Source organism: Ceratocystis lukuohia, assembly GCF_044167205.1.
Source record: "Ceratocystis lukuohia strain C4212 chromosome Unknown Supercontig1_pilon, whole genome shotgun sequence".
Taxonomy (NCBI): Eukaryota; Fungi; Ascomycota; class Sordariomycetes; order Microascales; family Ceratocystidaceae; genus Ceratocystis; species Ceratocystis lukuohia.
The window spans coordinates 3,433,537-3,453,151 of NW_027263520.1; the positions used below are offsets into that span (position 1 = coordinate 3,433,537).

Genomic DNA, 19,615 nt, shown 5'->3' on the forward strand with positions numbered 1-19,615 from the left:
TCGCACAACTGATGCCCCCTTACTTGGACTGTGTTGCCGTACCTTAACGTCAGAACTTTACCGTGTTTTCACAGTGTTTTCACCGTATTTTCACCGTAGTATTTCTGTGTCTTTTTACTGTCATGTCATGCTTCATGAAATTTTGGCTGGCAGCCCCCTGCAGCTGCCAAGGCAGGGCTCACTACCTGGCGGCCCGGCCTAGCTTGTTTGTTATCGCCTTGACACGCACTATGCCTAACCAGGATAAACATCAACAAACTTGGTATCCAGGGAAGGTGCTGACCCGTGCCTTCCAAGACACTCTCAATAAAGTGTTACTCTAACAATTTTCTTTGACGATAGTCTTTGCACCTAATTTTCTTTTCCAAAAGCGCCTTTTCTGACCTACCTTTTGGCATTCTGCTGGCGTCTGGAACTGCGCCGCTATTACTTTCTTTTCTCTTTTTGCGTATTTTGTTTTCCTAGAAAGTATCCTTTCTTTGTTCCTTCAGTTACTACAGCTTATCTATCCCTCTGCTGCTCCTTATCCTCTTTGTCCCTTCGCGCGTTCGTGCCATCATCATCTCCTGTTCACACTTTAGACGCGTTCAACAGGCCCTTCTATTTCTACCTTACTTTGTATCATGGATGTTGAGTCACCAGAGACGCGTTATCGCTCTCGCATCCTGCGTGAGATGAACGCGAATCGGGAAAACCCATTCAACTCACCGCCATCTTCTACCGGTTCTCACGGCACCCTCGATCCCACTATGACCTCAATTATCACTGATCATGAGGGCGAAACCACCAGAAAACTCAACGAGGACATTGCACGCATCACCGGAAACGGCCGTAAGCCTTCTATTGACTGGGAGGCTATCCACAAAAAATGGCCCGACTTCTATCCCAAGCCTAAGCCTCTACACACCGAATCACGTAAATATGCCTCCAAAAATACACAGTCGGCTGCTGCCACAGCGCCTTCATCACCGGCGTCTGGCCTGGGCTCTGAAACTAAGGAAAACCGTCCGCCCAAGGCCGCCAAGAAGCGCTTTAGCATGGACGACTTTACTCTCAGTTCCTTTACTGGTTCTAGCAGGACGCGAGCTGAAATGCAACCACGGGTGGATAGCGACTCCGACAATTCCTCCGTCCTCAACCTTTCCCCTGATCGCCTCAGTCTGCCGCCTCCATCACGCCTTCCTCACCAGCCACAGAACCGCAGTCCGCTGGCCCGGGAACACACACGGAGCCCATCGACCCCTAATGATTCGCCCACGCCTGTTAGACGCATGTCGCTACCCGCAGCTTTGTGCAAGCAACAATTTAACGCGTCGACTGGACAAAGTCCACAAAAGGTGCAGCGGAAACTCAACTTTGCGCAACATGTTCTTTCCAAAGAAGTCAAAGCCGCTACGAAGCAAAAGAACAAAAAGCAGCCGTCGACAGCTGCTGATTATTTGCCATCTTCTCAACGCACATCCAATAGCGCATTCCACAACGACAACGAAACAATGGGCTCAACTAGTCGCTCGTTCGTCTTGCCAGACGTTTCCAACCTGGGCGACTTTGTCTCGGGAACTCTCCGCTTTGATGGTACCATCAAGAATGGGATACCGATCCTAGTCAAGAACGGCCAAGTTGTGGATGTGGGAGACCAGCAGCAGACCAGAAGAAATAGCCATACTGCTATTGGTGGTCTTAAGGCTCCTGAAGATGAGGAAAAGATTTTCGTGTCCATGGATATGATCAGGGATGAAGTCGTTGCTCTTCAAGAACACGACGAAATGGTGCAAGATTATGCCGAGGATCTCCAGAAGGAGGTCGAAGAATTACAGGCACAGATTGAAGTCCTTAAGGGTCGAAGCTTCGGAAACACGATGAACCTCGAGAAGAACTCGGATGAGAAAGTGTCTGTTAACGAGACTTTGCTCGAAGAAAAAAAGCGTAAGTTTGGACGCATTTTGCCAAAACTATACATGGCCTGACTGCTAATAAATACCTGCCTCCTGTAGAACTTGAAGAAGAAGTCATTGTTCTTCGATTCCGCCTGCAGGAAGTCACCAAGAAACTCGAAGTGCTTGAGGCCGAGAAGCAAGGCGCAATTACCGAACGTGACCGTGCCATGAAGAAACTACAGGGAGCTTGCGAAAACATCAATGACCTCATGGGCCGCTTAGACATGAGCCAGCATGAGCTGCACGTGACACAGAAGCAACTGGACGCTACCCTCGATGTGCGCGAGACTGATGAATCGCTGGCTAATGAGCTGAAGGTTCTCAAAGAGGCCAATAAGAAGCTACGTGCTGAAAACGAGCCAATGAGGCGGGAAGCCCAGTCTCTGCGCGAGAACAGCAACGACCTACGTCAAGAAAACGAGTCGATCAAGCAGGAAGTCAAGTCCCTCCGTCAGGACAGCAGTAGCTTGCGTAAGGAAAATGAGTCCCTGATGAAAGAGAACCAGTCTCTGCGGTCTTCCTCACGCCAAGTCATGACTGAAAACGAAGAGCTTCGCAAGTCCATTGACTTGGCTAAGGGTGAGGTTTCCGGTGCTCGCGTTGAACTCGAACGACTCCATGAGGTCATTGCCAAGCTAGAAGAGGAGAAAGCTGTTTACCAGCAGGACAACCACAGCCTGGAACGTCACAACGACAAGTACTTTAGCGACAACAAGACGCTCCGACTTCAGGCATCAAACTTTGAACGCAACCTCCAGGATTTGAATTCGGACAACGAGAAGCTCAAGCAGGAGGTGGAGTACCTCAAGACTCACCTAGAACATATTCGCCAGACGGCGGTGGTTCGTGAGACCCGTGATATGACTGGTACTGCGGGCGGGCCCACTCTCACCCGTGGAATCGATGAAGACAATATGACTTCCGCCTTCTTTGTGCCTGATATCACAGTTCATACCGAGGACAACACTGCACCATTTGAAAGCACGAGAACTTTCAATAGAAGGCTCTTAACCCGCCGCCAGCAGCTATTGGCCCAGCAGACCCAGACCATGGATGTTACTGAGGATTTGAAGGACAACACACCCACTCAGGTTGTGGACTTTACTGCCTCATCATTCAAGGACATGGAAACTGGTGAGGTGGAAGACAATAGCGTAAATATGCGCCCTGCAACTACAAAGGCCACCAAGACTGGCAACACGGTCAAATTTGACGTTCCAGATCTTACCATGACGAGCGCTGGAGATCAATCACAGAACCTGGCAACATCATCTACACCCGCGGCGAATCGTAGTAGCAAGCGTCGCAGCTCGATTAAGACGACACAGGCTCCTGCTCACAAGGATGACACAGAAACCGGTAGTGTCGGCTTCGCATCTAATGACAACACGCGAAACTTCTCAGTCCGACTCGAAAAGGACCAGCAAGATGTGGGCGAGAACCACACAAGCAACACCAAGACAGGCAAAAAGATGCATAGCAAGAAGCCCTCAAACAACCTTGAACAGGACTTTACCAACATGAGCCTTGGCCGGTCCCACATGCAAAATATGACGCAGAACTTTACGGAGCAGTTTAGCCAGCGTCTAGACACACACAACACAGTTGATTTTACTCTGCACAGCACTACTGGCGGCATGACTGGAAATGTTACTCGGGGCGAAACTCGGAATACCAACAAGACGTCAACTCGATCTGTAGCACTTGACAAAGAGACATGCCCTGCACTTTCCGTTGATGCTCGCAAGGTCTTTGATGACCTGTGTGAGCATAGCTGTCGTAATTGCAATGTCTGCTCCCGCATCTCGGCTCATACAAATGTGGTTTCACCATCCGAGCTTGCTGAAGGCAAAAAGCGTGTGTCTGTTGCGCGACCTATCCCCGTTAGCGACCGAATTTCCTTTGCTGCTGTCCAACATTTTGAAGAGCCCACAATGCGCCCTTCGCAGCCACCTGGAAATGCGCTCGCCATTGTCATCAAGGCGCTCGAGGACGAGTCTGAGCATCTCAACATGGAACTAGCTGGACTTCAGGCTCGGTACAATGCTCTCGACAAGTCGCTTGGCAAGAGAGAACGCCGTGAGGTAGCATCTCAGCTCCGGGCTATTATTAAGAAGCTCGAGGCCAAGAATGATCAGATTTATGCGTTGTATGATGTCCTCGAGGGCCAGAAACAGGCTGGTCAGATGATGACAGAGGAGCAGCTTGAGACGACCATCATGAATATCACGGGCATGAACGTAGCTGGCGTTGATCTCAGCCAACAACTGACGTGGGAAGGCATTCGCGATGCATGAAAGAATAGGGATGACGAGCGTACTTGACGTCTATTATGTTATTTCTGACTAGAAAGAAAGGATTGTCCTTCAGACGGTGTATTATTTTTGGGGGGAAGAGAAGGTAAAGGTGGGATGCGGTATATTTGACAACTTTTTGGGTGTCTTTTTTGGCTTCTTGGGGGAATTGGTTCATTCTGGAGTTTCTAGGCGTTTCAAATTTTTGAAAGATTAACAATGAATATCTTATAACGAGCGGATGAAGGTAGCTCATAGCCAGTGGCCTAGGGTTGGTTACCTATTATCATCATCACCAAACACAAGGGGGCTTTTGAAAGATGTAATTTTCCTTGGCTTCTTTTTTTTCCGGCTTATTTTACTTGGCTTTTCATTTTGTTTTACATGCTATGATGTGATAGGAGAACCATCCAATAGCTCTAGGATATACAACCAAGAGCCGCAAAACGCAGAATAGAATGAACAAAAAATGCAATAAGTGAAACCAACACCCCCATCCCTAAGCAAAGCCCTCCTTTCTTCTGTCTGTTTACTCCTCATCCTCGTCCTCCTCCTCGTCCTCACCCTCCGAAGCAGCTTCCTCAATCGCCTTCTTCTCATCCTCCTTGCGCTTTGCTTCTTCGTCTTTACGGGCCTGTTCCATCATCTTATCCTTTTCAACCTTCAGCTTACGCTGCACAGCGATGTAGGCACCTAGTGGGGTGTTCTCCCACTCGAAATCGCGGAGGAAGGCATCGACCTGGGTACGGTCCTTGGGCGCAAACTCGATCTTGGCGCGCTTCTCCTCGATGAAGCGTGCGTTGGCCTCGATCTTGCGCACCAGAATCACCAACCCATTGGCTACCTTGGCGTTGCGGTTGCCACCGGTCTTTTTGCCCACTTGCTTCAGCCACCTCTTGATCTGGATCACAATGGGCAGCGCTAGCTCAGGGAAGGCAATGTTGGTGGCCCACAGACCAAAGAACTCTCCTAACAGCTCGGCTACTTGCTCACCTAGACCGTCCTGGTACACGCGTGTCTTTTGGTACGCCTTGGATGCCTTGTAGTTGACAGCAAAGTCCAACGGCTTTTGCGTGCTGGCCTTGGGCGGCTTGCGCATCTCAGCCGAGTTGAGCACTTCAAGAAGAGCGGGAGCTACGGGGATGTACGAGCCTGTAGCACGTGAGATGCGCAGTAATGAGCGCACGAGGTGGAAGCGCAGCGGGAAGTAAGTGGCTGTGGGAATCAGACGCAGGGCGCCCAGAGTCACCTGTACGAGGGGGTAAACGAGCAGCTTGAGCTGAGTGTCCTTGTCACCAGCCTCGGCAAGACGCGCGCTGCTGCAGTGCTCGGCCAGCACGCAAGACCAGAAGTCAAGCGAGTGCGTATACTGCCAGTTGTAGATAATGCGGAAGGCATCGTTTTGGTTGTGGACGATACTGTTGCGGAGGTGGATGGCCAGCTGGCGCACGAAGCCAAAGGCGGTGGTGTAGCCGACAGCCGGATCTAACCCCCACAGACTGGCGGCGCTGTTCTTCATCAAGTTGATGCCCTGGATGGTGGTGCTGTTGGTGACACGGCAGCCCTGGATTAGGCCCTGGTACGTCTCCTTGAGGACAGACTCGCGGATGCCGCGGTCGCCAATAACCATTAGGCGTCGGAGCACCATGAAAGAGGCAATACGAGTGGTGTCAGCACTGGCAGGCTGGGCCCAGAAGCGCACAACCGTCTTGATGAGGGCACGCAGAAGCTTTTTGAAGGAGAGTAGGTATGGCAACAGCGGCTCAATGGCGCTGATGGTCAGCTTTAGCGTCTTGTCGTCGGTCAGCGTTGATAGCAGGTGCATAACAGAGGCGGTGTAGGTCTTGAGCAGATTTGAGAGCACTTTGAACTTGTTGCCCTCGGTCTGCACATAGGCCCGGCCCGCGGCCGACTCCTTGACGGGCAAGTGGTGCTGGATGACTAGAGGAAGCTGCTTGAGGGCCACAATGACAATGTCGTTGAAGGCTGCGGGGTCTGAAATCTGGAAGCGTTGGCGGGGATCTTCTTCAGCTGAATCACTGTTAAGGTGGGCCGCACTGCGGAAGGCAAGGACAACCTGGCGCGCGGCCTTCAGGGAATGGGTCTCTTGCATAGCCTTTTTCCAGTGTGAAATCATGTCGCGCGTGAGCTCGCTGCCAACTGCCGGCTCGGCAACCTTTACGGGCTGGGTCTTCTTCTCGGTCGCATCTTTCTTGGCTTTGGCGTCCTTCTTGCGCTTCTTCTTAGGCTGCTCGTCCTTATTGTCTTGGTCATCGCCCTCGCCATCGCTGAGTGCATCGACCTCGGCCAGATCGGCGGCATCGTCAAAGTCGAGGGCTTCGGGGTCGTTTTCGCGTAGGAACTGATAGAATTCGGGGTCCTTTTTGGCTAGGTCATCCATAGCCTGTTGGGTCATGCCCTCATCTTCGTCGTCGTCTTCGTCGTCATCGTCGCTGCCGCTCATCTGGCGGTTGTCATCGTCGTTCTCGTCCTCCTCATCGTCACTATAGCCGGTCATGTCAACATCGATATCCTCGGCTTCTTCGTCATCGCTGTCCTCGGTCGCGGCACCGTTGCGCTTCCTCTTGCCCAGATTGGCGGTGGACTTTTGCGAGTCAGCGCCCTCGAGGATCTCAAAACCGCTTTGGAAGAAATCGTCGACACTCATGGCGCTGACATTGGCATCGCGAGGCTTAGCACCTTTTGGTAGCTTGGGCCCGCTGGTGTTGTTTTCTTCAGTGCCCTTGTAAAAGTCATTATCGCGAGTCTTCCGATGTATAGACTTGGCTTTAATCTGCTGGCGCTGCTTGACCTTGGCAATGGCTTTGCGATTATCGAGAGCACTTTTAAGGTGGTTCTTCTCGAACTTTTTGGTCGCCTTTGTGGCCTTGCCCATGGTGACTTGCTGGGAAGGGGAGAGGAAGGAGGGAGAGGAGAATGCGAAATCCGGGAGGCCAATATTAATTAAAGAGATGAGAACAGAACAGAGGGCAAGTAGGAGCAGAACAGCAATGGGAAATGCAGTTTTACAAGGAATAAAAAAGGGTGGCTTTGCCGTTGGCTTTGGCTGTGATTTGTGATGTGCTGCTTCAGCGAATCTTGGACTCTTCTTTTTTTCTTTGTCTTGAAATTTTCAACCGCTGCTATTATTTTTCTTATCTTATCGCAGAAATGGGCTAGTCGCCAAAAGCGGTGAGTAGAGTTCTGCCGCCCCACCGCCCCGCGAATAACCTCAGTCTTGGAGCTTAGCTACTACAGACTTCGTTTGCCCCCATACTATAACTATCACTGGTCAACTTTAATCAGTAGCACCGCCAAATCTAGCGAAGATAGCCACAACCACCGGCTTCTTTATCTCTGGCTTTCGGGATGTGATTCTGAGAGGCACTATAGAATATTGCCCACCATGTCACAACAGCCTTATGCACCTATGCCTCATAGCTATGTGCCCAATACTTCACGTTCTGCCACTATCAACCTCGATGAGGTGAGTAACCTCGATACATTCTACTGTGCTGTCTAGGCTGAATAACTGTGCTAATTTTATGGCTATCGCACTAACAGGAAGTGAAACTGGCGACTACACGTGCTGAAAGCGAAGTCCAGGAGTCGCTTGCTGAAATCTTTAGCATTCTGCTCACGCTCGATGCGCTCGAAAAGGCGTTCCTCAAAGATGTCGTGCCAGAAGCCGAATACACGGAAATTTGCGAGCGCTTGTTGAAGCAGTACAAGTCAATCCTTGCTGATGAGACGATTGCGGCGCAGTTTGGAAGCTTGGATGACTTCAAGGCAATGTGGGATGTGCGTCTTTCCCAGTCCATTTTGTCTCATTTTTTGGACATCCGCTGACTTTTTTTCTCTTCTACTCTCTAGCTAGAAGTTCCCCGTGCCACAGAAAGAATCCGAGTCGGTATGCCAGCCACAACAATCTCCGCCTCTTCGGTCCCCTCCAAGCCAGCAGCCGCTACCAGTGCCAACGGCGTGCTGATTGCCGAGGCTACACAGGAGTTCATCACATTTCTCGATGCCGTCAAGCTGGGCCTGCTGTCGAAAGACCAGCTGCACCCGCTGCTCTCAGATGTCATCCAGTCGGTCAATAGAGTCACTGACAAGGACTTTGAGAACCGCGGTAAAATTGTGCAGTGGCTGATTACTCTAAACCAGATGAAAGCAACTGATGAGCTGGCTGAAGACCAAGCGCGGGAGCTGGAAATGGACATCCAGCAGGCGTACAACGGCTTCAAGCGCACTTTAGCGTGATTGAGCTATGGACGTGTGGCCGAGTACTTCTCAATTGCACATTACATGATATATATATACTTACGTGGTCTTACAAAATATTTTAACCATCGTGTCATGTCGTGTTGTATCATGTCGTCTCTTGTCTTGTATCGTCCCAGTTGGTGATGGAATCACACGAGGAACGTCCAGAAACTGGGATACACAAACTCGTCTTCAAAAATCCTTCGCACCTGCTCTAATACAAACCGTTCGACCTTGCCCACGTTTTTTAGACTCTGCTTGCCGCTCTCTCGCTGCCCAATCTCACTTTCGACTCTGATTTCCTGCAGTAGGCCCCCAAACTTCTTCTCGCGATGGGCTCCTCCACTTGGCGATGTCACTGACTGGTTCGCAGCTAGCGCACCGCTCAGCTCGGCACTGTCTGGACCCACGGCTGCTAGGGCATCCTCAGGACTAAGAAAACAAAAGTGCACTCGTCGGCGGATATGTGCTAGTACACCTACACCATCGAATGTGAGTCCTGTGACATTGAGCTTGACGGGGATCCCAACAAAGCTGGGCATAGGGTAGTCGAGTAGGATCTCGGCCGTCAGCAGGAGTCGGATATCCCCGGCATAGCGGATGCGGAAGACGATTTGCACGTCCTCCGGCCGAGGCTCGCGATACCGCGGCATTGAGTTACTGTCTGTCTCCGATTCATTGGCCGCCTCGTCGCCACCCCGCTTGCTCCCAGCTTGGCTTGTAACGGCTGCGTCGGTCTCGTCTGTTGCGACCATGGTGCCCCTAGCATCGCGCATTTCTGCAAGCAGTGCTTCATCAGTCGCGGATGTCACTGACCCGATTGATGGGGCTCGGCTATGTACACCAGCCGGCACATTAGAGCCTGGCGGAGATTTGGCGGACGTGCAGCTTGTACCAGGTATGTGCATGCTGCTCCCCGTAGTGGATTGGCCCCCTCCACTTCCACTGTTCCATGGCCCTGAGAGATGGGCGCCTGCAACAGCTGCAAGTGGCGTGTGTGCACCGGACCAGCTGGCACCTAGGTGCGTCTGCTGGAAGTAGTGCATGTTAGACGTGCCGCCAGGCACACCAGGTGTAGTGGCACGCCAGTACTGGCTATCATTACCGGAAAGACCGTCGCGGAAGCGCTCTTCGGCATCGCGGCCGCCGATGGTATGCCGACGGCGGCCATCAGGCTCCGAGTCTGGTACTAGATCCTGCTCGTCTTCCTCGGATTCGGAGTCGTCGACGTCAGGATTTTCTTCATAGAAGTCAGGCAGTGGGTCGGTGATATCCTTGAGCTCTAGCTCGGGTGCAATGTCGCCAAAGGAGAATGAGTGGACTTTAACAGACTTGAGAAAGCGCGGTAGTGGCACGGTCTGGAATTTTTCGTGGATGAAATCTCGGATTCGTAGAGCGAGAAGGTCACCCTCAGGACCACCTGTGATGGCGTCCCAGTTTAGGTCTATTGACATTGGTAGTACTGCTAGAAGAGAAGCATGGGAAAAAAAAGACTTGGAAGACTAATTTGTAGTACTTGAAAAGAGTTGATATGATTTACATGTTAAGTGAAAAAAGATGACCTCTAAGTCGAAATCACTTTCGATGGATTTTCGTAGTTGAGTTGGTGATGGATGGTTGACACGTCAGGGTTTGGGTCAGACTAGGGTTAGGAATATAATGTAAAGTGGGGCTACTTGGCTATTCTGCAGCTTTGTTACACAGGTCAAATAGCTATTACGATACCGGCATCTAGAAATACTTCTCTCGGCATCATCGAACCTTTGGGGGTTAAAGCTAAAAATACAAATAAGAAAGCGATTCTATCAACATGTAAGATGGTTCATTAGTATATAGCCTACTTAGACTAGGTATAGTATACATTACTCAGGTGCAATCTAAACACATCCACACACAACACACATATACATAGTCTATCCCTCATCGGCTTCGAACCGTGGCCGCAGCCTAGGCTCATGTGGGTTGAAGAAACGCCAGCAATCAGGAGCTTGCAGAATATACCGGTCCATAGCCGCACGAAAACGACTTTTGTACTCCCGAGGACTCGTGACAGTCGGTCTACTGCGGCCGCCGCCAACTAGACCGCGATCCTTGATCCAGGTCTCTAGCTTCTTGTCGAGCGTGTATGTACGGATGCAGTCGACAATACCGACGACAAGCTCCTGGCGTGGCTCGTCGATCGCCACCATTAGCGAGTAGTCCATGACATTCTGGCGACCGAGGAATAACGTATCGTTGTAGACGGACGACTGCAACAGGCGCTTGGAGTGTTCACGTGTAAAAAGCGGCGACTCATAGATGTAGTCTACCATGTTCTCATCAAGGAGTACCTCGTCCTGTGCTCCGGTTGGATCGACTTTTCGGTTGCGCATAGATCCTTTAAGGTCAAACTTTTTGGTGGGTGCTCGATCATAAAACAGGTTCTCCATAACTAGGAGGTCCAGCTTGAGGTCGACACCGGTGACTGGATTCTTGATATAGATCTGAAAAAAGCCAACCATTTTGGCAATAACGGATGGTAGATCGCGGAAGAGGGCCTCAGCCATGACACCGAAATATGAGGGAGCAAAGTTGAGAAATGCTGAGGTTTCAATTGTGGAGAGAGACTGTTCGGTTTAGTAGGTTAGCATGTCGTAATGATCGATATCCAGGGCAGAGCGTTATAGATCCTTATATCACCCCTAAAATTACCCACCTTTAGTACTAGACGATCGTCCATTGTCTTCAAAAACACCGACTTGCTTTTACCGCCTCGTGAGTCCCATGCAATGCACCTCGAAAGCGATTCGATGAACCGCTCAGCCAGCCCACACTTGCGTCTCATAGCGTCAAAGTGCCCAGCATAGAAGATCTTACAGTGCATCTTGGACGAGCCTGCCTGAAACTGAAACTTGACATGCGAGCCGGTCGGGCTGACTAGCTCGCGTTCTAGGTCCTTCTGGTATGCTGCCTCGGCCTCAGAGCCCATTGCTGCAGGTGCATCTTCCTCGTAATCAGCCGGTGATGTGGCCCCGGGATGCCAGTGCTTGTGTACGTTGTATCGGCTCTCAGCCAGTTTTGTGCGGTAATCAGATGAGCTGAGGGCAAAAGCGATTAACGAACTAGGCTCATCTTCGCGGATTACAATGTCAGAATCGGTGAAAATGTGTTCCATAGGCGTAATGGGGAAATCAAGAGGGGCCCAGCCGCTGGACGAACGCTCAGCCCAGAAGTTAGTGAGCATCTTGAGCAAGCTATTTTTCTGGTTCACGGGCAGTACTTCGACATCCTGGGAATCGTAAACTGAGGCCTCATTGTCGCTTCCAGCCTCATCATCACTGGCTTTTCCAGAGCCTTCGGCCTTTTTGGCATGCGGGTCAATATTTGACACAGCTTCTTGATCTTGGTCTTGATCTTGATCTTGATCTTGATCTTGCTCCTGGTCCTGGTCCTGGTCCTGGCCACTGGGCTCTTGCGGGGCGCTTTGAGCCTGGTCTTGATTTCCTTCTAAGGGGTGGGTTTCGGTCCCAACTGGTGTTTCCTCCGGCGGACTAGCCTCTGAATTAGCCAGTGCTTGCGGCCCAGAAGAAATCTCCGATCTAATTGCAGGCTGCTCCATTTGCTGAGCCCTTGGTGTCTCAATACCCTCAGCCTTCTGTTCGTTTTGTAGCTTTAAACCCGGCCTGCTAATCTCAGCATTGACACTGCTTTTGCCCGTGTCCTCCTCTCCAAATGCTTTGGTGGCAGATTCGGGTCCGGCCGCAAACCTCTGGTTAAGTGGCGGCCGCTGTAGAGATGCAGAAGGCCCTGGCTGTGGCACTTTATCTTTGTTGATTTTTGGGAACATGGGCGGTCTCTTGAGCTTCCTTCGTGGCTTTGGCTCCGGTTTCGGTTCAGGGAGCTCAGGCAGCTCGGGCTCAGCCTCCTGCTCGACTTCAGCCACGGCAGCACTGACATTGTCATAGACCACAATGTTTGTTGCTGACGTACGAGGCAACGTGCTACGTGGTTGCCTGAGCTGTTCTTTTTCCTCGCGCTTCTTTCGGTCGCGATCGCGCTCTATTTCAAACTCGCGACTTAGCTGCTCGAAGTGCCTGGCCAGTGCTGAGACTTTAGGGGTCTTTTTTGGCAGTGGCCGTGGAATCGCTGAACCCCCCTTGTTTCGTTTCAGTCCTAGACGTTCAGATAGCTTTTTGCCCTGCGAGACATCCAAGCTACTGCTATCCTGATCACCACTACTGTTAATGCCACTGGTACTAGTACCGCGACTAGAGGCAGATCTGCCCTCTTTGCCTATGACTCGGCTTCCAGGAAGGGCCTTGGGAGGAGTGCGGTGAGTCTGGCTATTGGAAGCCCGAGGCAGAAAAGCCCCAGTCGAGGCAATAGAAGAGGAAACCGAGCGTCGGGGGCCAGGCCGAGGCCGGGATGGTTCCGACTCCATAGCGTCACTAGCGTCTTGCAGATTGTTCTCTTTGCGGATAATCTCGATTCTCTCTGAAAGACTGAGATCGCTTCCACTAGCTACATCAACTGAAGCACGCGTAGGTGATCTAGTAAGAGGTTGGCCTGCAGCTCTAGAGCTTTGCGATCGAGAAAGCCCCCCTTCTCTTGGACTGTTGGCTCTATGTGGCTCCGGAGTCAGGGATTCTGGTGGCTGGTCCTGGCTAGGGCCTGAGTCTATCCTGGACTCAGGCTCCGGCGCGTGCGATTTAGGGGGGATTTCTGGAGTCTTTTGTGTGGCTGTATTTGCCTCGTCTTTTGGAGCCACAAGAGAGACATCAGTTTCTAATGCCATCGCTCCTAGAGTAGCTGCACTTAAATCAGATGCATTATTGCTATCCTGGGCAATAGGAACAGCAGCAGAAATACCGCCGCTAGCAGTAGCAGCAGTCTTTCCATCGCTAGTATTAATCTCCCCATGCATTGCTAGTTGTCTGTCGTCTAATTTTATCTTCTCCCCTGACGGCACATCCTGCATGGCGTCATCGGCCTGCCCAAAGCTGCCACCACCGTCCCCATCAACTGCCAACTGAGGGCCTTCGCCATCAATAGGTGTCTCTTGGTTTGGTAGAGCATCTCTTGCAGCAGTATAATCTTCAGTAAACATCTTCCGTAGCTGAAGCATCGTGACTTGGCGCATATCCTTGTCGGGCAGAAAGTGGGCCTCAAACTCCTTGAAAGCAAAGTTCCAGTCTTCCGAAAGGTCCATCATCTTACGAGACACAACATTGAAAGGAATAAGCTCGTAGTACATGGTGTTCATGTAAATGTCTTGCAACGTCCGAATTAGGTCCCTTTGGTCTTCCTGTGCCTTCTTCAGCAATCGGTCAATCTCTTCCCTGCATGATTCAGCTTTTTCTGGAAGCACCGAGTCGATACGAATGCTCTTGAGGCGGCTCATAACAGAGGCCATAAACCGGAGCCACACGTCTCGGTACTTGATGTAAACGTCATTCTTAATCTTGATATCGTGTTCGACTTTCCACGTGAAGCGCTTCAACGGCACCACAATCTCCAGAAGGTCAATAGGGTCTAGATGGAGGCGGACTCGAACGTCAGCAATGGTGAAGTACCGGATGTGTTCTTGGTGGTAGTCGTGAGGACAACCTAGGCTCTGGTCTAGGGTGAGGCCGTTGCCCCAGAACAGAAGCTCGAGGTACTTGCAAAACGAATACCTATATGTGAGCTCGCTCATAGGCACCATTGGGGTGTCTTTTTTGCAGCGTTTGCAGTAGCTCCACATCATGATAACCTCAGTCTGCATTGATGCGGGGTTGGGCTCAGTGAAGACAGTGACAATGCGCTGATCATGGACATACGTCCTGTGGTGATCCATCATAGTTTTGGTGCAGTTACTAGGGCACTTGGAATTTTGGTCGTGGTACAGTTGCTCGAGGAATTGGCCGAGCGTGCTGTCGTTTTCTATGCCAAAATCGGTGCTACGGTCAATGTAGAAGCGCATAGTGACAAGGCTAGGCTCACTACAGGGAATTTTGGTGGATGTGCAGATAGTCGATTGCAGCATCACGAGGGTCTGATGCTCATTGGGATCACAGAGATCGATGTTACTCTTGATAACGCCCTCCCATAGGCGCGTCTGGGCGTGATATGAATGCAAGAAGTTGTTATATTCAACTTCATGGGCAGCATGGATGATACGAAGGACTTGCCGTGGCACATTCTGGCCAATGGCATGCAACATCTCGGGCTGGACCAGCTGAAAGCGCTGCTCTCCTCCATCGCCATCCTCTGTCTTTTCCTTGCTAAGTTCAACGCTGTACTGCTCCTTCAGGCGACGTAGCTCATTAAGGCGACGTTCAAGCAGACGTGCTTTTTGGAGGAGATATGGCTGCGCGAACTTGACGAAGGGTGTTGAGGAGAGGATCTTAGACTCAAAGCGGTCAACAATGTCGCCGTAGTATGACGGCATGTCCAATGAATCATCTTTGTTAGCCGATGCAGTGAGAGGTTTTGATGAACTAGTTATAGAATCACGGGTAGTCTCAATAGCAGTAGTACTACTAGTAGTAGTCGGGGTAGCACCGGAGATGGCTGTGACCTTCGATGGATCAACAACACCCGGTGTTTCTTGATGAGCCTCAAAATTGCCTTCCCGAGATTTATTGTTGTCCTGGGCTGCGATGGCGGGTGCACTTTGATATCCATAAGTATTTCCTGATGATTTCTGTTCTTCTGTGCCTTGAGCCAACAAATCAGTGTCGCTAGCGGTCTTGGCTGGCACCGCCGCCATTGCCTGGGTAGACGAAAAATCCGCCTTTTGGCCCGAAGATTCCGTACTACTGGAAAGTAAGGCCTCCGGCTCACCACCCGTAGTAGCCTTAATGCTAGGAGGCACATACTCAGGCACGTGGACAAAGGAGTCTCGCAGCATAGACGACTCTAACTTCAGATTATACAGTACATAAATCAGGAACTCGACAATTTGTTTCAGTTTCGCCATCGTGCTGATATTGCTACCACGCAGTGTAATGGTGCCACCCAAGTCGCGCATACAGTCGGACAGAAAGATGTACGACTTCTTACCACCAGGAAAAGCACTATCGACAAAAGTGCGGACCTCGAATTTGCCGCACTGGGCAAGCGGAACATCGGGCAACGCTAGCATGTCTAGAGACTCGATTACGATACCTTCTGCGCAGCGGGCAACAGCCTCCATGACAGACTGCTTAACATTGTATACCACAGCGATGTTAGCATCGCTCAACGACTGCAAAGCTATACCTGATACACTCTTCGATGAAAGAATGAGGTGAGGCCCGGCTTGGACAATCTTGCTCACAACGATACGCAAGTACTCCCGTTCCTGGGCAATGACAGGGTCGATCTTAATCAACTGGTGCTCGGAGTGACGTTGGTATTCCAGAGGGAAAGAAAGCAGCAAAATTTTGGGCCGGATAATCTTGCGGGGCATGCTTTTGAGTGCTACATTCTTGGAGAACACAATTCCAGCATTATAGACAGAGTCTGAGGGCCTGGCACCAGGAATCTTCTTGATTTTGACATAGTGGCGAATATCCATGTAGTCGGCCTCATCTGTGTCTGGAGCAACCTCATCTGTACAAACTTGGATGATAGGAACAAGTGCCTTTTCCCATTGAGGAATGTTTTCAATGCCATTGTCTTGTAAAAGCTGGCAAAGAAGTCGGCGAAAATGATTTTCCGCAAGGGGGCTTAGATTGACTTTTGGGATGAAGTGGTCGTAGCCTGGATCAGAAGCATAGAGCCGCTCAGGGTCCGGCCCATGACTCTCGGCGGGACTATCGATGAAAACAGGCTCGTTGGCAATATTAGAAAACTTAAAAATACCAGACTTCGGCCGTGGCGATCTCATAAAGTGCCCGACTGAGCTGACAATACTAAGATTCCGGCGTCGCGTTGGTCGGGAAGCAGTACCGTAGAGACTAGGAGATATGGTTTCCTCCAAAGCTTTACTTGTGAAGCTAAGACCACTGACGCTCTTGTCACCGGCTCGCATGCGATGTCGTCGGCTTGCCGTTAGGAAGCTTCCGAACGTTGACTTGTCATTTTCAAAACTAGTCGAGCTGAATTCCTGGTTTGACGAGGAGGCTATGTTTGTCTGATCATCACCACTAGATGCACCATCTGACATGTACTCCTGAAGTTCGGGGTCGATGATGTTGTCATCGTGAAAAGCTGAGAGCTTAACCTTGTGCTTGTGGGGAAGAGGCTTTCGAAAAGGGACTTTTTCGTCCTTCTTCTGAGCCTGGGAGTTCGAGTGAGCACTGTGGGGATGTATATGTGATGAGTGATGACCATGGACAGTGGAATATGCGTGAATATTGTGCTTGGAATGGTGTCGCTTGTGACCAGAGGTATGCAGACGGGGGTTGGCCAAAGCCCGGAGAGATTTTGAAGACCCAGCTCGGTTCAACTGTGGAGGCTCAATTTCCAGGACTGGAGCACCGTCAGGGCCATGCCGTGTGCCGGGAATAGCCATCATAGGAGTAGATGAAGGCCGATAATCCTCCTCATCGGCAGCACGGATCGAAGTCGAGCTATCGGCTTCTGGGGTGACCTGGACAGGAACATTAGGAGCTGTGTCTCCACGATACCCCACAAACCTAGCAAGATATGTCTCGGCCTCCGAATCGCTAGAATCTTCTAGCCGACTTTGAAAAAACTCGCGACATGTCTTGCAGACTCGGAGCACTCCATTGACTCCAAAGTGCTCGCCTGGCAGAGTGGTCATGCATTTAGAGTCAAATATTAGCCCACACAGCCGACAGTGGTGCTTTCGCCTGAAAGCTGTAAAGACACTTGAGCATGAATAGCACTCTTTGCATGTCTCATCAGCCATCCAAAATTCCTTGCTCATGACACGTTTTTCCATGGATGCAAGTTTTGGATATGCCGACTCAACGACCGGCTCACTAGCATGAGATTCAGGTGCCCTAGCTAGACGAGGTTGTATGTCATAGTTTGTGTACACTGAGCCGTGAACCGAAGTATGGATGGGACTAGCTTGTGCCATATTCGGCTCATTTGCTTTGCTAATGACAGCAGGGATGTGGGGCTTAGGCGCTTTGGACGAAGACGCCAGTGCCGCTGGGATGGGATTCACAATGACAGAGGCGACGGGTTGAGAGTCACTAGTCAACGGCGATATAGGCGATTTTATAACATGCGGTATGCCAGGGTCGGCCTTGGCAGCAGGCAAATCCCCCTGAACCGATGGCGTAGCGCTAGTACCGTCTATACCAGACGCTCTTCTGGAGATATCAGGGGGCGCCTCGACGTCTAGAGCGTTCAATATGCCATCCTCAGCAGTGCCAGCAGAGCTCGTGCCAGCAGTACTGTTCAGCCCAGAGATGCTCTGTCTGCTGCCAATACTAGATCTTGGGCCAGGAGTCAGTGCGACAGCCTGCGCCATGGTCGATTGTCCAGACCCCGAAGGCTGCTGTTCCATAGAAAGGGCTGCTGCCAAGGCAGGGGGTGCAAGTCCAGGTGACTGTGCCATAGCGGCGGCAGCAGCGACCATTTCGGCATCGTCCAGCTCTTGTTGAAGTCGGTGGTTTTGGGGCACGGTTTTCGAACTAGAAGCGCCACTTACGGCATCTTTGAAACGATTATAGAGTCCTGACAAGCCTGCAGGCACGCTTTCGCTAATTTTTTCTTTGGGTGATGGGGTGGACTGTCGGGGGGAGCCAATTTCAGTGAACGTTGTGAGATAGGCGCTCTGGCTGGCAGTTGTATGAATCTTGTCGAGAGTCTGGGCAATGTGTTCGCGGTCGGCTTGTTGTTGAGAAGACGTTATGGATGGGGCATTTGAAGGCACCTGGTGGAACGAGGTATGATCTGACGATGGCGGGGGAATCTGCGACGATGCAATAGCAGTAGCAGCAGTAGTAGTAGCGGTAGGAGCTATAGTAGCAGGAGTAGCTGTAGTGACTGTAGTAGCAGGAGTAGCTGTAGTGGCTGTAGTAGCTGTAGTAGCTGTATTAGTTATAGTAGCTGTAGTAGCTGTAGCAGCTGTAGCGGCAGGAGTAGCAGAAGCGGTAGGTTGAGCGTTGGCCGTGTTGTTAAGGTTAGACATGGTGGGCGGGGGTAAACGACGATACGGACAACGGAAAAGACGCAACGCCGGCGATATATAGTAACAATAAGTAGACAGAGAAGGAAAAGTAGCAATCGCCTTGCCTCAAGACGGTCGATTATAAGAAGTCTCAAGCCAGACCCGCGACTAACTTCAGAAAGCGCATTCTGAGCGAGCGATGGGGAGGGTTCTTGGGTTGACCAGTGCAGCGTTTGTTTGTATAAAGGCGGTTCAAGCGGTGGTACGGTGCCTCAAGCAGTAAGGATGGGTTCTGTAGATCTAAAGCGAGTATAGATTTGAAGCTGATCAGCCGGCAAAGCTCGTTAATTAGACACGTCCTTGTTTGGCGGAAGCTTAGCGTCACATTACATGGAGGAAGCATGAAGGGAGGGAGGTTATCGTAGACATAACCCTTATGCTGGGGTAGGGCACGAAATCCACGGCTCACCTATACTCTATCTTATGGGCTGTCGAGGTTGCACTAATTGGCTAGAATGCAAGGATGCACATGCCGCTGTCGGTCGAGGATGTGTAACAATTACGCACAATAAAATATTTGTGATGGAGAGCAGGTTTTGGGGAAGGTGATCGATGAGAATTGGAGGAGGCAATAATCGCCGGTGTCATCATACCTATAGAGGTAACCCTTATTAGTTACAAATGTGGTTACTACCGAGCCTAAGTACTGGTGACTTACTAGGGAAGCTTGTGGACTGGAATCCATAATATTGTTGGAAGGTATTAGGTACATGAAGCAAATAATTTTGGGCGGCTCTGTAGGGTAATATTCCCTTCTCATATTTCATTCTGAAAACGAACTCTAGTATAGCGAGGTCATTCTATTGCTTGAGGCTTGAGGCTTGTTGCTTGTTACTTTTGTTTTCTCATTGCTCACAAGTCAAAAGCTGCCTTAGAGCCAAGCAAGGGCCCTCAAAAGACCTTAATAAATAAAGTGGGGATGGTTTTTGCACTATACGCGCTCTTGGCACATGTAACTCACGCGACGTGACTCTGCAACAGTAACCACCAAGTGCCATTCCCCTTGTACTAGCTTTAAGTTGTTTTTT

The 19,615-nt window shown here is 50.8% G+C and overlaps 4 protein-coding genes across 4 annotated transcripts; 2 read left to right on the top strand and 2 right to left on the bottom strand.

Annotated features, from left to right (window-relative positions):
- Window positions 1-623: 623 nt before the first annotated feature.
- HOO65_010858 (Spindle pole body protein ppc89) lies at window positions 624-4,234 on the top strand (the record flags this gene model as incomplete). The annotated part of the gene is made up of 2 exons (XM_071005319.1): window positions 624-1,926; window positions 1,995-4,234. 2 exons carry the CDS (start codon window positions 624-626, stop codon window positions 4,232-4,234), a joined length of 3,543 nt encoding a protein of 1,180 aa, XP_070862680.1.
- Window positions 4,235-4,760: 526 nt separating this feature from the next.
- Window positions 4,761-7,127, bottom strand: HOO65_010859 (Nucleolar complex protein 2; the record flags this gene model as incomplete). The annotated part of the gene is made up of 1 exon (XM_070999819.1): window positions 4,761-7,127. One exon carries the CDS (start codon window positions 7,125-7,127, stop codon window positions 4,761-4,763), a length of 2,367 nt encoding a protein of 788 aa, XP_070862681.1.
- A 510-nt stretch (window positions 7,128-7,637) lies between these two features.
- On the top strand, window positions 7,638-8,491 carry HOO65_010860 (Vacuolar protein sorting-associated protein 28; the record flags this gene model as incomplete). Its single annotated transcript, XM_071006096.1, has 3 exons — window positions 7,638-7,718; window positions 7,796-8,032; window positions 8,105-8,491. 3 exons carry the CDS (start codon window positions 7,638-7,640, stop codon window positions 8,489-8,491), a joined length of 705 nt encoding a protein of 234 aa, XP_070862682.1.
- Window positions 8,492-8,643: 152 nt separating this feature from the next.
- On the bottom strand, window positions 8,644-18,548 carry HOO65_010861 (1-phosphatidylinositol 3-phosphate 5-kinase FAB1; the record flags this gene model as incomplete). The annotated part of the gene is made up of 4 exons (XM_071005213.1): window positions 8,644-9,938; window positions 10,236-10,255; window positions 10,496-11,100; window positions 11,190-18,548. The coding sequence occupies 4 exons, from the start codon at window positions 18,546-18,548 to the stop codon at window positions 8,644-8,646; spliced, it is 9,279 nt and encodes a 3,092-aa protein (XP_070862683.1).
- Window positions 18,549-19,615: the final 1,067 nt, after the last annotated feature.